At 38.2% G+C, this 15,758-nt stretch overlaps 1 protein-coding gene across 17 annotated transcripts; it reads right to left on the bottom strand.

Annotated features, from left to right (window-relative positions):
• Positions 1 to 2,152: 2,152 nt before the first annotated feature.
• Positions 2,153 to 15,040, bottom strand: Shaw (potassium voltage-gated channel shaker cognate w). 17 transcript variants are annotated; one of them, XM_018001821.2, is made up of 10 exons: positions 14,680 to 15,039; positions 10,171 to 10,200; positions 9,943 to 10,099; positions 9,550 to 9,760; positions 9,372 to 9,489; positions 9,117 to 9,311; positions 8,836 to 9,054; positions 7,751 to 8,360; positions 7,529 to 7,657; positions 2,153 to 4,446 (listed from the first exon to the last, which is right to left on the bottom strand). In XM_018001821.2, the coding sequence occupies exons 4-10, from the start codon at positions 9,756 to 9,758 to the stop codon at positions 4,094 to 4,096; spliced, it is 1,833 nt and encodes a 610-aa protein (XP_017857310.1). In that variant the 5' UTR covers positions 9,759 to 9,760; positions 9,943 to 10,099; positions 10,171 to 10,200; positions 14,680 to 15,039; the 3' UTR covers positions 2,153 to 4,093. The 17 variants fall into 17 exon arrangements, 12 of the variants coding, with proteins under 12 accessions (XP_017857310.1, XP_089321204.1, XP_089321206.1 ...); XR_001915616.2 differs by adding an exon at positions 6,056 to 6,372 and having other exon boundaries at positions 4,288 to 4,428; positions 9,943 to 10,200; XR_016269350.1 differs by adding an exon at positions 6,056 to 6,372 and having other exon boundaries at positions 4,304 to 5,499; positions 7,529 to 7,648; positions 9,943 to 10,200; positions 14,680 to 15,040.
• Between the last annotated feature and the right edge of the window lie 718 nt (positions 15,041 to 15,758).

The raw sequence follows: 15,758 nt of genomic DNA, 5'->3' as shown, positions 1-15,758 counted from the left end.
AGAGCCACAAAATATTTTGCACCTGGCCGTCGCTATCACGGTTAAGACCAAAGGTTAAGTCCGTTGGGGCAATCGCATGTTGTTGCTTTCATCTAATAGCCCTCAGCTATATATATTTATATACATGATGCGCGCTGCCTAACGGTACGAGTAATGTAATTGCTTTCACAATTGAGCAATGAAATCGAGACACTTAAACTCCCCCACACTCTCGTCGTTGTTTTTGTTGTTGTTGCTGAGCTTGTACACGCTCCAAAGTAACCCAAAAAATAAAAAGAAACTACAAACACCCAGGGCCTTGGGTAGCCAAACATGATTTGCTATTTTGCATAGGTTTCGATGACTCGACGAAAACGCTGCAAATATTAGCAAATAGCAAAGAGCAGCATGGAAAAGAAACTTTCAAGAAATAGAAATAGGCAAACCAATAGGCAATAAAACGGAATCCCACTAAAGTCCTGGCTCCTTCCCAAATCCCCAAACTAGCTAAAGCATTTTCTGATGATTTACTTAAAAGTATTTGCAGCGAGGTTTTATGTAGCCATGGCAAATGCTTTTTTATTAAAAATAAACCAGAAAAGTATTTTAATCAATAATTTGTGCTGACCAAAAGAGAACAAATAAATTTTTAATTTAATTGAAATTTTATTTCGCTAACAAAATCAATAAAAATGTATTTGAATAATATTTCTCTTCGTTATTAGAATGAAAATACAAATTTAGTTTATTATTTATTTATTTTCAATTACGGCACTTAATGCTGTGCTAATCTAGGTTTAATTAAAATTAAAAAAAGGCAACAAATGAATTTAAATAGCTTAAAATATTTCTATGAAAAATACGTATTATATAAAAGGCTCTTAGGCACCTAGCCATATTTTTTTTATGATACTTAAATATTATCTAAATGTTATCATTATATGGTCAACTCGCTTACCGGTATTTCAGCTGATGTAGACAATATATTAAGACGAAACTGAGTCAGCCCTGAAATCGTTTGAAGGGCTCTAACAAATGGCTTCCTTTCACTTTTTGCCAAATTTTGGTAATGAACTGAGTTCAATATAAATTATCTTTAATTGAGCCACTGTTGAAACTTATAGATTTCACCTTACGCTTAACAGTATAACGAGGTCTGTTCCAAAAATATTGTATTTATTTTTAATATGTTCCTTTCAAAGTAATCCGTCAGTTAATATTTCTGCCAAAGCTTTTTCAAATTCAATTTTTTATGATTTTGCTCAGCTGTTTCCTCAACGCCGGGTTTAGTTATCCTCAGTGATGGCGTAGCATGCTCATTTTATAGGCCACTTCAGTTTCGCGAGCAAGTAAACGTCACAGGGGACCTCGTTTGGGGAAACAACGATTTCTGCGGCATCTTAAGTCTGTTTTGGTCAGAATTTAAACAGATATTTTATTCTCTTTCCGACAGCTGCCAGCTAAATGACCGACCTTGTCATAAATGAGGGACTTGAGTACAGAGATAAGATCATAAAAAATCAAATACCGCATATACATTAGCCAAGGCAGTAAAAATTGTCATTATATTATTGTCATAAATAGTTGACTAAATAAATATACAACTTTTTTTTGTAGCTGTAAAAGTAAATTAGAAAAAAGTAAATATTTGTTTATACATAGTATATCTATACTCAAATATCAAGTTCTATCCAAGCAAATAAGAACTTCTCCAACATTTCCCACACCAGTTCAAAATTCTTTGGCCTTATTTCATTTGGTGTTCAATAGATTTTGTTTATTGCATTTCAGTTTTGAGTTTCGTATATTTATTATTATATAATTAAATTTATGCTTCTTCATGAATTATTGAGAGAACAGTTTTTTTTTTTTTTTTTTTTTTTTTTTTTTTTTTTTGTATTCGCATTTGCATTATAGTTCAAATAGTATACAATTCACTTAACTATACAATTAAAAATCAGTTTTGAAATTCCTTGAGAGGAGAACCAAATGCGTAACAATATTATAGTAAATAAGAACTAAACAATGTTTATAATGTGTATGTATATGTATATGTATGTGTATATATGTATTCGTATTTATATTAATTTTAAGTTGCCTATGAATGCTTCTTCCATAGTAAAAACTTAACAAATGTTTTGCAAACTTTGTCCGTTTTTCTTTATGAAATTGTTTGTTTGTTTTTTTTTTTTTTTTTGTTTTCCTTCATTTATTTTATTTGGTATTTATTGCAAAGCGTTAGCGTCTTCTTCTCCTCCATCATCATCATAATTTGTTTAGCTTAGAAATTATTGTTAGTATTATGTATAGATACAATAGCTACGTTTGTATGTTAGTATGTATAATGCTTGCTGAGAGATATTCAAAATGTACAAGAGGCTTTTTATTTACCTAATGATATTCAATAGAAACACATCTTTAGCTATCTTTATATATATATATGTGTGTGTTTGTTTGTGTGTGTGGGTGTATGTGTACTCTGCTCTGAGCTCTGACCCCCCGCCACCTATGGCGCCCCTATTTCGAAGAAATTTGTAAGTGTTTGAGTAGGCGAAACAAGTTAAAAGCGGCGTTTGCTTAAAACGCAACTTTGCGGAAGAAAAACATTTGAATATTTGAAAATTTAAATCGTTTTACGCCAAAACTTCCACAGCCCGTGATTTTCCATGTCAATTTTCCGGGCACACCACCGCCAGGTTAAATAAAGAACAAAAAAATGTAATTAAAGTTGAAGCGCTGCTCGCCTGATGCGTATTCCATGATGATGAACGCACAGCCAGCCGGAAATTTTCATTTGTTTTTCTAAAGTTTTCTAAAGTTACGCACAATGTTTTCGCTTTCTTATTTTTCCTTCTTGCTTAGGCGTTGAAGCCTGGCAGAGACCGTGAGATGTGACCACTTATTAGCTGGAAAGTTAACGCTCGCCTTTAAGAGCGAATCGGACAAGCGCGCGAATGCTCCAATGAATTTTAAGCAGTTGCCATAATGCACGAAAAGTTTTTCATTCCATAGAAATTTTATAGATCACGCATACGCCCCGAAACGCACACAACAGAGGCTCGGCAGGGGATTTCCAATTAGGCAATTATGAAGCTTCTAAGCGGGGCAATGCAAGCACAGCCCGAACTTTAGTTGAGTTACTCAAGTGGCTTTGCCTTCAGTGTAGTTTGCTGGGGAAATATGAAAAGCTTAATTAACTGTTTAATGAGCTTTTAAAATAGACTTTCACGCAGTTGGGCAAAGATATTTGAAGCTGTTGAAGTCTGAGGATACAAGCGAAACTTTGAGACCAGCCTAATGAGCATTAATCAAATATTTGGAAAATTTATAACACTGGAAAGCTCAAATTAATCATATTTGTATTAGGGGGAGGATATATTCAAGGTCTATAGAAACGTATGATAAGCTTTATCGACTTCAGTTACTTTCTGCAGTATATCAAATACTTTTGAAAGCAAAATACATGACAAGCTCTATTAACTTTCACAACATAAGAGCAGGATCAATATTATTGTAATTTTAGGCACACTAAAAGCTTTCTTTTAAATGCAAAATATTGGGGGAAAAATGTGTCACAACTGTTTGCTGAGATTGAGAAATTTTGAGATTTCATTAGTAAAGCGTATATAAAATTCATAAGTAACGGTATATTTTAAACAATCTGTTTTGAGTCTGAAATTAAAGCCAGATCTATTTAAAAAATTGTTTGCATAAAAAATTTCTGTATTTCTATTGTTGATCTTAACCAATCGTTAAAATCGTTAGCTATGCAGTATATACAACATTGGCTATTTCTAACATAAGACATATCTATATAGGTATATAAAAAGAAGTGGATCGATAAAACAATTTAAATATAATACTAAAAACCTTCATAGTTAAAAACGTCGCTTTGGATTCGTGTCGTCTCCAAAATGCCAAGCAGTGCCGAATGCATTATTAATTGTAATAATACTTATATAGCTACAGTAATATGTATGTCATGATATGGGAGTGTTGTTCGCGTGATAATAGATTGATAATTACTCATAGGTAGGCATATACGTATGCGAAGGTTACAATAGGCTATAGGCTAGGTATTGCTTGATGGGACTTGAGAGATGAGGGCGGCTGCTTAGAGGAACGCCTTCTTGCTGGCCTCCAGGGTGGTGGTGCTGGTGGTGGTGGTGGTGCCGGTAGCGGTGCTATCCTTGCCGATGCTGGCGGTGGTCGACACCGCTATGCTGGGCACCGCTGGCAGTGTTCCAGATGCTGCAGCAGCCGCTGCTCCGGCCGCTGTGGCCGTTATGTTCGCAGCCAATGTCACTGGGATTGTGGGCGCCATGGGGGGCGTGGCAGCCGATTGGGTTGGAAAACGTGGCTGAAACGTGGGCTTACCCATGGCCAGTGCCGGATTCAAGTCTAGCATGGTGCGTGGACTCATCGCAACGATGCTGGCGCCCAGGGGACCTGTGAAGAGTTGAGCAACTGTTTGGTTTAGGCGCAGTTAAACGTGAACAGAATGTAGAGTATGTAGAGTAGGGAGACAGCGATAGATAGATAGAAAGATAAACAGTAGAAAGAGAGAAAGAGAAAGAAAGAGAGAGAGGAGAGAGAGAGAGAGAGAAAAAGCAATTATATTAATATTTGTTATAAATATTGTTAAAAAATCCAATCTCAATTTACTTAAGTCGAATTCGAGGATAGACGCAACGCTATTCGGTGTTCTTTAATACAGGGTGCACTTTTTATACTACACGTACAGGGTGTTTGTGGTGGCTGGGATACAAAACGGCATACGATGCACACACTTAATGCACTCACAGCATACAACACACAACACAACACGCAACACGCACAGACAACTTAAATTAAATTAACAACTAATCTAGGGTTACTGACACGTCGGAGGTTGAGACCCCGCACGGGAAAACATGCAGCATGCAGTCGAACTACTTGAGGGTTGCTTTCGCATGTGTTGGGCAAACTTTTTTTGTTCGTATCATCGCTGGATGTTAAGAGGTGTGAAGGTTCGGAATCGGTAATCGGTTTTGCGGATATCGGTTTTGCGGTTATTCAGTTCAAGGAAATTATCTACAAACTAGTTAGTTTTAGAAATGTTCTTGTAGGAGTTGCTGGCAGCGCCTAAGCTACATAGATAGGATGTTTGTTATAGGATTAGAATAGAGTACTAGGTACATAGAGATTTGTATGCTATTTAGAATATGGTAAACCAACACACCCGCCCAGCTTGATCCGTGTGGCATTTTTGTCTGAGCCTGAGAGAGAGCATGAGAGATGAGCGTTTTGCGATACAGATAGCGATAACGATAACGATTACGATTGCGATTTCTTTTGATTTTCTTTTTGATTTTCAATTATTTTTTATTTCTGCTCTTTTGATTTTGAGTTGACTTTTGCTTTTTTTTTGTGCTTTCATTTGAACTGTGTTTTCTGTTTCGGTACTTTTGGAATACAAATTACAAAATATGAACTGGTTTCGTTTTATATATATTTTTTAGTCGAAACTGAAGGCCATATCTGAAATACAAAAGTTCAAGATAATACAAATATGTTTGACTATAAAAAATATCAATACGTATATAGGACTAAATATATATATTATATTGAACGCCTGTTCGACGTTTCGAACAACAATGAAATATATATATGTATATATTTATATAAAAAATACACACACGCAGACACACATATAGATAGTAAGAGCGAGAGAGATAGGTATACTTGTTGAATAGATATTTATATTTATATATATGTATGCATATAGAGTAGATACTTTTGAACGAACGAACGAACGAGCCAGAACTGATGAACAACACGTATATCAATATATCAATTAATATTCAATATTCAGTATATTTAGAGAGAGAGAGAGAGTGAGACAGAGAGAGGTAAACACGTAGAAAATTACATATTGTAGTCATATATAGAGCATATATATACGACTATATAGCAAGTTGTAGAAGGTATAGGAGCAGAGTGGTAGCAGTAGCAGTAGGAGCAGCAGTAGTAGTAGAGTACCAGACGCCACCGCCTGTCTTATATAGAGGAGGTCCTTGGTGGGAGGCCAACGTACCACGATTCGTATCTCAATCCAGCGGTTCCTTTTCGATTTCATGTGCATTGTTTTTTTTTTTTTTTTTTTATATATATATTTTTTGTGATAATTTAAATATTCATTCTCAATGATGTGATCGACAGTAGCTTCATAGATATGGTCCATTGTTCAGTACACAATTGCTCTTTGCATTTGAAAATTTTATTGGAGTTTTCTCGGGGTGGTTCAGAGTTCATGTTGTTGTCGTTGTCGTGTTCGTGATTCTTTGCTTAAGGCTCAGAGCAGCCTGCTCTTTTTGCCATCACGGGGTTTGCCAATCATTGTAGTATATTCATCTAAGTATTTACATAAGATTTTTTTGTTTTGATTTTTTGATTGGGATTATTAATTTAAAAAAAAAAATGAAAACATGAAAATAAAAATAAATTACATATTGAGAGCAAAACTTATTTTAAAATTGTGGTTGGAAAGGATTTTGATTGATTATAATAAAAGAAGAGAAATGAACCCTTTGAAGCCGAAAACTGAAAGGGCGGATACTTTAATATATTGTACAGAAATATTTTTTTGGAAATTTCCAGATAGATTTTTTTTTTTTTTTTCAACTTAAAGCGTTCTTTTTTTTTTAAAGCCATGAATAAAGGCTGGTAGATGTATTTTTTGATGGAATAGGTGAATGTTGATTAGAGATCTGTTGAGCAATCGATATGTATCGATATGTACATACATCAAATATGAGCATATATTGCATATCTCTTGGAATCTATTCAAAGATTGAAAAATTACTTATACATAATTATAAGCCTAAGTCAATATATGTTATTTTTGAGGCTCTTTCGATATCTTTACAGATCTCCCATCAACAGCGGCTCTTGGAGCCCATGAGCAGCGTAAAAGGAAAGCCAAGCGTGTTCGAGATGATTTCAGTTGATGATCTTTCGATGATGTGATTCGAGTAATCCATTCACATTTTAATTACATAGAGTACATATATACACGTACAACTGCCATATATATTGTATTGTAGTTTGCAAGTAGCTCAAGGAGCGCACCCCAAAATAAAATCAAAACTTCATATATAACATATATATATATAACAATAGATGGGTCAAAGGGAGCATTAGTTAAATTTGTAGATCATTTTGTTTGGCTTTGTGCGCAAGCTGTTTTTGCAGAATTTAGGAGGTATACTTTTCGAATAGATATTGCCTAGTACGCTTGAGGGGGACAGCACAACAACTGCTAGGTGAGCCTCAAAGCAAAACGTTTGAGTACTGAGTGCAGCTGTGCAGGCGTTGAGCTTTAGTGAAGGTTAGAAGCTGTTTGCCAGTTTACTCAGCACTGGCTTAAGGGACAGAGCGAGCGAGACAGAGGCGTACGTTAGGTGGTACCGGGGTGCTCCGGGTGTTGAAGCGCTCAGCTCGGTTGTTAAGCTGGTGTAGATTGGTGCTGCTGAATGGCATTCGTTGCGCGACGCAACCGAACACTCACCTGACTTGGGGCTGACCAGATCCTTGGTTTTATTGTTCATGCGACGGGGTCCAGTGCCCCCGGAGCCCATGGGGCCGGAGTGTGGGCCAGAGCCTGGAGTGCCACAGCCACTGACGCCGCCTGGAGCGCCTAAACGAGAGAGAGAGAGAGAGAGAGAGAACGATGGAAATGTGAGTGGAATATGCTTTCCTATATGTGAGAGACCATTCCATTGATACTTACGCTCACCTGGCAGTCGGGCCTGTCGCGGCTGTTCGACGGGAAGCACTCGTCTACGCTTCTTTGGCAGTTTGGCTCGCGCCTGCGTATGCGAATAGTACATGGCGAAGTTGCTAACAATGACGGGCACTGGCAGTGCAATGGTTAGCACACCGGCCAGAGCGCAGAGGGCGCCGACAAACATGCCAATGTAGGTCTTGGGCGCCATGTCGCCGTAGCCAACGGTAGTCATGGTGACCAGTGCCCACCACAGGCCCAGCGGTATGCTATTGAAGTCGTTGTGTGGATTGGGCTGTATGCGCTCGGCATAATAGACGAGACTGGCAAAGATCACAATGCCCAGCACCAGGAAGAATACCAGAAGTGTTAGCTCCTTGGCGGAGGCGCGGAACGTCTGTATCAGGATTTTCAGGCCGGATGAATGGCGGGTCAGCTTGAACAGACGCATGATGCGTATAATCGAGAAGAACTCGAGTATGTCAGCGTTCTCCAGATGCGATGCGAATCGCTGAAGCACTAGATCAATATAAAAACTAAGCGTCGCTATATAATCTATGATGTTAACAGATGACTTTAAGAATTCACACTTGTTCGGCGACGAGATGAAGCGAACCTGTAAGAAGGGGAGAATAGAATAAATCAGAATGAGCATAGCAGTTCAATTCCCAACTGATGTTACATATAGTATTCTACCTAAACATTTATTGCTTGAACTACTCATAGAAAAATCTCTACAAATTCCTATTTGATTTAAGAGCTCTTCCTCTTTTCGATGTTGAATCGTCAATTTATTCTACTCATATACTCAATGTATTATAGTTAATATTTCACGTTCACTTGCAACTTCTCTTACCTATCATTGCTTTACCTTTATATATTTGGTAAGGGCTGTAACACATTGATTAAACATCTTATCGAGATTTAGTTATTCTTCGTACATCTCGGGGATCAACACAGCCCAAAGCTTTCAATTTATTTCTATCAATTTCCTTAGCTCCGCAATAGCTTTGCCTTCTTCTAGCCTACCAAATTCAGCTACTAGTTTATATCTCTCAGTAATAGGTGTCAATTTCGTTGCATCAACTCACCAATATCTCGAACGTAAACCAGGCATTGCAAACGCATTCTATGTAGAAGAAGGCAATGTGCGCATTGGTCATTGACTTGTCCAGGAACCAGGCGGCGCTGCCATTCGCCGTCTTCACTGTGACATTGTGCACGATGGGCACACGCATATCCGGATGGGTTTTCAGACAGAAGGACAATATCGAAATGCATATGAAGAACACCGAGACGACGCCAATGGTCTGAAGAGGCAAGCAGGTGAGTTAGCCTGAAGAAGCTTTGGGTTTTGATTTCGGCTACTTACCTTGGCGGCATTTGAACTGTATGGCTCGTCGAATAGCGACCAAATGCGCGGCTTCATTTCCTGCCACCAGGAGATGGTGCCTTTGTAATAATCCTCCTCGAAGCCAAATTTGCGTGCCAATTCCTCTTCGGACGGTTTTTCCGTATCCAGATCTAAGCGATCGAGTACGGCTAGGGTTTCTTGTGTGTCACGATGCTGTAGGGGACGAGTGGATAATAGTTATTAGATATTTTGTATTTAAGTAAGCCAACTCACCTGTGTATAGGTCATCCAGCAGCAGGGCTCCACCTGATTCGAGTCGAGACCCCAAAATTCCAATTCCTCCTCGAACAGCGGACCGCACACATCTGTAGGATAATGCAGCTTGCCAGTTCTAGAAGGGCGACATGTTGCATCAGCCATATATACGGTTATAGTTGGTAGTTGAATTCACCTGTAGTAGTTGAGCACTTGTGCGAATACACCTGGATGCCTGTCGAAGAAGTACTCGTTCAGTATGGGATCGTAGTTGGCCAGCGCCTCGGTCAGACGTGATAGACGCGTGGCTGGAATCTTCTTCAGTGTCGCCTTGTACGTTTCATGCCGAATGCCGCCCACATTGAGCACGACCCGATTCTCCGAATCCATGTTGATCAGATTCATGGCTGCATGCGCATAGTGATTCATATTTTTAGGTATATAGGTCATAGTCACAGTACGCTAGCTGAATGGGGTAATGCGATCCGACAGATCTGATGTGTATATGTATATGTTGTCTTGTGTTGTGCTTGGGTCTAGGCTCTACGTTGGGTGTTGGGTGCTGTGGATGTTTGTGTTAGCCGCAAACCTGAATAGTGCTCGTGTTCCTTGCCCAGGATTATGCTATGATTATGCGTTCTCCGGTGCAGGCGCCTTAATTTCTTCTCCTTCCGCTCGCCTGCCGCTCGCGCTCCCCCTCTTGCTCTCTCCCTCTCGCTCAGTTGAATGTGCCCAGCGCGTTAGCACTTGAAATTTATCTAGATGTTAGCACCACGAACGCATTTTGGATGCTTTCGTGTGGCATTGAGGTACTCACTAGGTTGGGTGCGGATTGGACAACATTGCGCTGAAAATGAGTATATTCACTTAGTAAATTTGATAGATATTTAAATATTATTTTTTTATTTTTATGACAAAGAGGTCAGCTTTGGTTTAAGGAAATTGGCATAAGGATAATAAGAAGTATATTTAAGTTTGCATTATTTGAATGCCTTTGACATGAATACTTATTACAGCTATTCATAAAAGCTAATGTCTGTGAATGCTCTATGAATACAATTCGAGATATTGCATTATGAATGTATTCAATTGCCTTTTGGAGCTTAGCATTGGATATACATACATATATATTTGCATATGAATAGCCCCCATCTTAATTTAATATACATTTTACTTTAGCCCATATTAGACATATAAAGCCTACTCATGCAGCACCCAAATACCTTGGCTGTGCCACAGCTGGCAGCAGCTGAAAGTAATCTACGATAGGCTCCTTCGGCATACATTAGGAGAAATTATGCGAGGGCAAATGTAATCAACAGCACTTAATGCCATTCAAATTTAAACAGCCGCAAACTATGCCGGAAGACATGAGCAAAGGAATTTGCCACACGATAACCTTCGGTCACAAGCTGCTGAGGTGGTCAAGGAAATCCACCGTATTCAGCAGACATTGCCTTCTACCACTCCAGTTCCGTCTGCCATTTCTTCAGATCAATGGTCTGTGTGAACAGCCGCAGACATCGACAGAGTTCAGCATTCCAAATACCGTTTCGCTTATGTATTTAGTACATTAACCTGACTGGTTCACAGACATTCTGCTTGCTTAACATTAAATGTTAAAAATATAATGAGCTGCTATTACAACGCTACTAATATTGAGTGTTGTTATAGGGTATAATACAGATAGATGGATTTGATATTGTATACATTGAAAATTATATTATATAAATAATATTTATATATAATATATATTTTAATATATATGAATTTAATAGTAAATAATTGGCAATGTTTTAAAAATCAATTTCATATGATTTTATTAATTTAAATAATTTATTAAATATTAAATTAAATGATTAAATGATAATTGAAAATATACAAATTAAAAAGCAATTCTTGAATTTTCAATTAATAAATCAATTTGGAGTAAGAAACAGAGATTTCAGCTGCAATTTCGTTTTTTATAAACATATATATATATGTATATTTGTATATTCCATCATGTTTAGATCATCGCAAACAAATCTAAACTGACTGCAGGTATAGCCTTGATCTTTGGCCATGATATACACAAAGTGTGTCTTTAATCAATATTTGTGTAAACAAATCATTAGCATATTCATATTTTATATCAGCACAAATGAATCGAACACTTTCGCACATCCTCTCCGCTAGTTATTGGAAAAACAAATGGTTTATCCAGCGGTTTGTTATGAATAGGCGCATATCTCATCGCGACCTAGAACGACTATGCAATCATGAGCTAGTGATTCAATTCATGCACTCTCAGAATCTATGCGTATTCAAAGAAAAATCCATAACTGATTGATGCTTCCTATTTCCTGGCACGAACGGCTCTACAATATTACAGTCTATATTAGTCCAGGTACATTTTCTTTTCCAAGGTATACACACACACTCACACATATACGAGCAAAAGGAAAACAAAATCAAAAATGAATAAAAGAAATTCGGAAAAACACTCGCAATTATATTTATTTCAATTGAAACGACCCATTAGCAGCTCGTGAAAAGCATCCCACCATTAAATGTTCTGGCTCTTCGAATGACTAAATTTAATCGAAGCCAAATATATAGTATCTATCTATATCTGGGAAAGAATATCATCGATAACGTCATTGTTTTTTGCGCCTTAAGGCCAAAAAATAAAAAAAAAAAACAGAAAATCTTGCTGATTCGTGATTTGCACAAAAGCCAAATATTTGTTCTTAAACAATATTTAGTTTTAACGCTGCATTGTTTACACGCACACACTTTCGCCCATTGTATTCACGAATACACTCAAACCAGAAGAAGAAAAACACCCACATGAACTAGCAGCAACAGTCGTTCCATCGAAATGTCTGTCTCTCTATCTACCGCTAGCTTTAGCTCTTGGCCTGTCTGACGCGTCCGTCGATTCTCGATTGTCGGCAGTCGATTTTCAATGTTCAATTGTTTACTGACTGCTCTGACAGACAGACGGACAGACGGACAGCCGGACAGACAAACAGGCGGACAGGCGAAAAGACGGGTGGACGGGTAGACGGACGGCCGGGAGCAGTGAAAAACATGAGCTTTATAAACAAAACAAACAATCGAAACACACGCCGTGGACACCGCAACGCCAGCCCCCAAAGCCCCCACAGCAAGCGACGAGCAGTTGCCCAGGCTAAATATACATATATACAAATTTCATTTATGGTATGTAGTTAGTAGGGTGTTCCAGTTGCGGTTGTAGTGCTCGGCAATTAATGCTAAACGATTATGCTGGGCGCACTCGCACTCGCACTCACACACACACACACACTCACGCACACATACTTTCAGCACAGCAGAGTATGCCTGTTCGCAGTGCTGGCCAAACTGTGTTATTTAGTATTCTTACTATTTACTATCAGGCTGCTGGCATATGGCAATACTCATTTATATTTATTGAGCAGCAAATTAGTTTGCTTAATAGCGAACTTAGTGCATGTAAAACTAATTTATTAGGGGCACTCCTACAACATTACAAATTATAATTATACATATATTATTATTATCTATATAATATCATCTCTTTAAGTAGTGGCATTCCTTTGGCTACTATGCATCCGTATATGAATGTGTAATGCTTACAGTACATGTCAAACTGTTTGACATTTGATTCTATGAACTGCCGCATCACACACGCACACAATTGCCTGCATCAATTATTAATATTTATCAGTTGACTTTGAGTCGATCCGAGGTACAATGCATGTCAAACTGTTGACAGCATTTATTATTGAAGAGCTCATATCTACAACGGACTTGTTGGTTCATTAAGAAAACTCTTAAGATTAGCGGCTAAGGTAAAATTTTGTAATAATATGAGAATAATACAGTCTGCCTTACTATCTACACTCTTGTCGCTCTGTGAAGTGTATTATATGTAGTGCATGTCAAACTGTTGATTACAATATATTGTTAATCACAATAATTACAATATATTTAATAGTCTTATATTAAAATCTATATCAAATTAGGAGCTGCAATGTTTGCTAAACTGTTGACAGCTCAACATTATTTATTATCTATTTTAACTCCACTCGATTGACCTCTCTCTTCTACCCTTATACATTCATCAAGCATAAATCCAATATACTAATCAACATCAATCATACATTTAAGTTCCTCTAAACTGGAATGTCAAACTGTTGACTTTCTTTTTACACATGCATACATATAAATATAAATCCTCTTTGTATATAACAACAGCTGTCATTAAAAATCCTATCAATAAGGGCAAAACATTTTATTCAGCCAGCTAGTTATACTCATATTGGGACAGCACGCATTTGCCCACATGCCGGAAGAAGAGCTGAGCTGGTGATTAGTGCTTGTCAAACTGACAGGCAGGTCTCAAAATTTAATATGATTTAATATTAATATCAGCATAAGAGCGCCACGGCAGAGCCCCATTAAAAATGCTATTAATGAAGGTAACGCTTAACGCTCCTGGCTCCGGCTATATTAGGGGCACTCATTTGCCAGAGGCTATAGCCAGAGAGACATAGAGAGAGAGGGAGAGAGAGAGTAGTCGCTGCTCCCGCTACGCCATCATTTATTCACATTTAATGAGCATAGAAGAACTTCAAAAAGCTCGGCGCGTACACATATTTAAAATGAGTTTTCTGTTTTTGTGGCGCTTGTTTGCCTTTTTATACCTAGCCCACAACACACACTAAACACTCGCACACACACACACACACACATATATATACCCACTGGTGCACGCACACACCAAACACACCCACAGCCATATCCTGTTGTTGGCAGCTCACGCACAGGGCTTTGGGGCAGGCAGCAGGAATCGGGCAGAGTGGCGGGGCAGTAGGTCAGGAGTGTTGCAAGTTGTAGTAGTAAGTAGCGTGTAGCAAGTGCGGCGCTGCCTCTAAATGCTGCTGTTTTTCTTTCACTTCTCCTTTTTTTTTCTACTCTCTTTTTTGTTGTGGTATGAAGTCGTTGCTGCCTTCAGTTAACTTGAAGTGTACACACACACACACACATGCAGTGTTAAGCTGTTGGATGTGTGTGTGTGTGTGTGTGGGAACAGGCGCACGCATCGATTTTTCCGTTTGGTGTAGCACGAAAATCTTCCTGATTGTTTTGTTGCCCGTTGACTTTAAAATGAGCCGAATTTCTTGGGTTGTGCCCTCAGCCTGGCATAGATCAAACTTTACACAATTTCCACTAGCTGTCCGTGTGTCTATATATACATAGGAGACACGCACGTACACACACACACACACACACACTCACGCAATTACTCAAACCATTTTCATTGGCCGCTTCTCACCTATTTGCTGGACTTTTGGTTGTTGTGCGCGCTGCCAATAAACATAATCGCTGGAATAGTTTGTCCGCTGCCGCAGCTCTCGGTATCTTTGGGCGTGTGTATGGGTTTCTGTGACAAACCAAAAGGATTGCAACGAAGAAGAAGCAGAAACCCAACCAAAAACAAAAAAAAAGGGATAATAACTTAAAGCCTAGAACTACACTACACTTTTGTGCCGTTTAACGTGCCCCGTCTCGACGCTGCTGCTCGTTTTGCTCGGCGCTCGACGATTTCTTTCAAATTTTCTTCTTGTCGTTTTTGGGCTCAGCGCGTTCCGAACGATCCGATGCGATTCAACAAACTGAAACCCGAAATACAAATCTCATGGAATATTACGGACTAGCTTCGGCATGGTCTCCGTGCTCTTTGGCAGTGTTGCGGTGCATGCGCGCTGCGCCTCATCTCCGTTTCTCTTTTGCGCTGACATTCCACGTGGCTTTCGCCTTTTGGCGGCACATGCAACGCTGCGTATACGTTTTTTTCTTTTGTGTGTTCAAATGTTTCAAAATATTCAAAATTGGCAAATTAATCGGCAATCTATATCTAATGACAATTTAGCAGATGATATAAATTTAAAATGATATACCCGGCGTATACGCAATTAAGGAACTATATATCTAAATATATGCATAAATTACTCCAAAATTTCATGTAAACAAAATGTAAACAACTTAAAGTAAACTGTTTTTTGTGCACACTGCGTATACGTAATTTATCTACTAGGAAATAAATGTACATATGAAATAGACGCTATAAATGTGTTTCTAATTCTCAAATATTGATAAACATTAACATCGTTTCATTTAAAATTAAATTTATGAATGGCATTGTTGCACGCTGCGTATACGCGATTTCGACAGCCAACATTTTTATAGAGAATATAAATACATTGGGTGTTTAATTGTATTCTGTTTCTGCATTTTGTGATCGTATTTATGAAATTTAGGAAGATGAAGGAATGATTGGAAGAGTTTTTCAGTAAGCAGTTAATTATTATTAGATCTAACTTTATTGGAAAGTCAAATTCTTGTATTGATAAA

This window comes from Drosophila arizonae, chromosome 3, assembly GCF_054131065.1.
Source record: "Drosophila arizonae isolate 15081-1271.41 chromosome 3, UAZ_ARI_1.0, whole genome shotgun sequence".
In the NCBI taxonomy this organism is placed as follows: Eukaryota; Metazoa; Arthropoda; class Insecta; order Diptera; family Drosophilidae; genus Drosophila; species Drosophila arizonae.
The sequence above is the reverse complement of the archived record's forward strand: the minus strand, read 5'-3'. Positions and strand labels throughout refer to the sequence as shown.

What these genes read in the sequence shown, in the direction of transcription:
- Shaw (XM_018001819.2), bottom strand. Translation starts at nt 9,803, where the DNA reads ATGACCTATATACCTAAAAATATGAATCACTATGCGCATGCAGCCATG. An exon ending in CAAGTGCTCAACTACTACAG is followed by an intron (nt 9,490 to 9,549) that starts GTGAATTCAACT and finishes TCGCCCTTCTAG; the next exon opens with AACTGGCAAGCTGCATTATC. An exon ending in TCTGGTCAGCCCCAAGTCAG is followed by an intron (nt 4,447 to 7,528) that starts GTGAGTGTTCGG and finishes TAAACCAAACAG; the next exon opens with TTGCTCAACTCTTCACAGGT.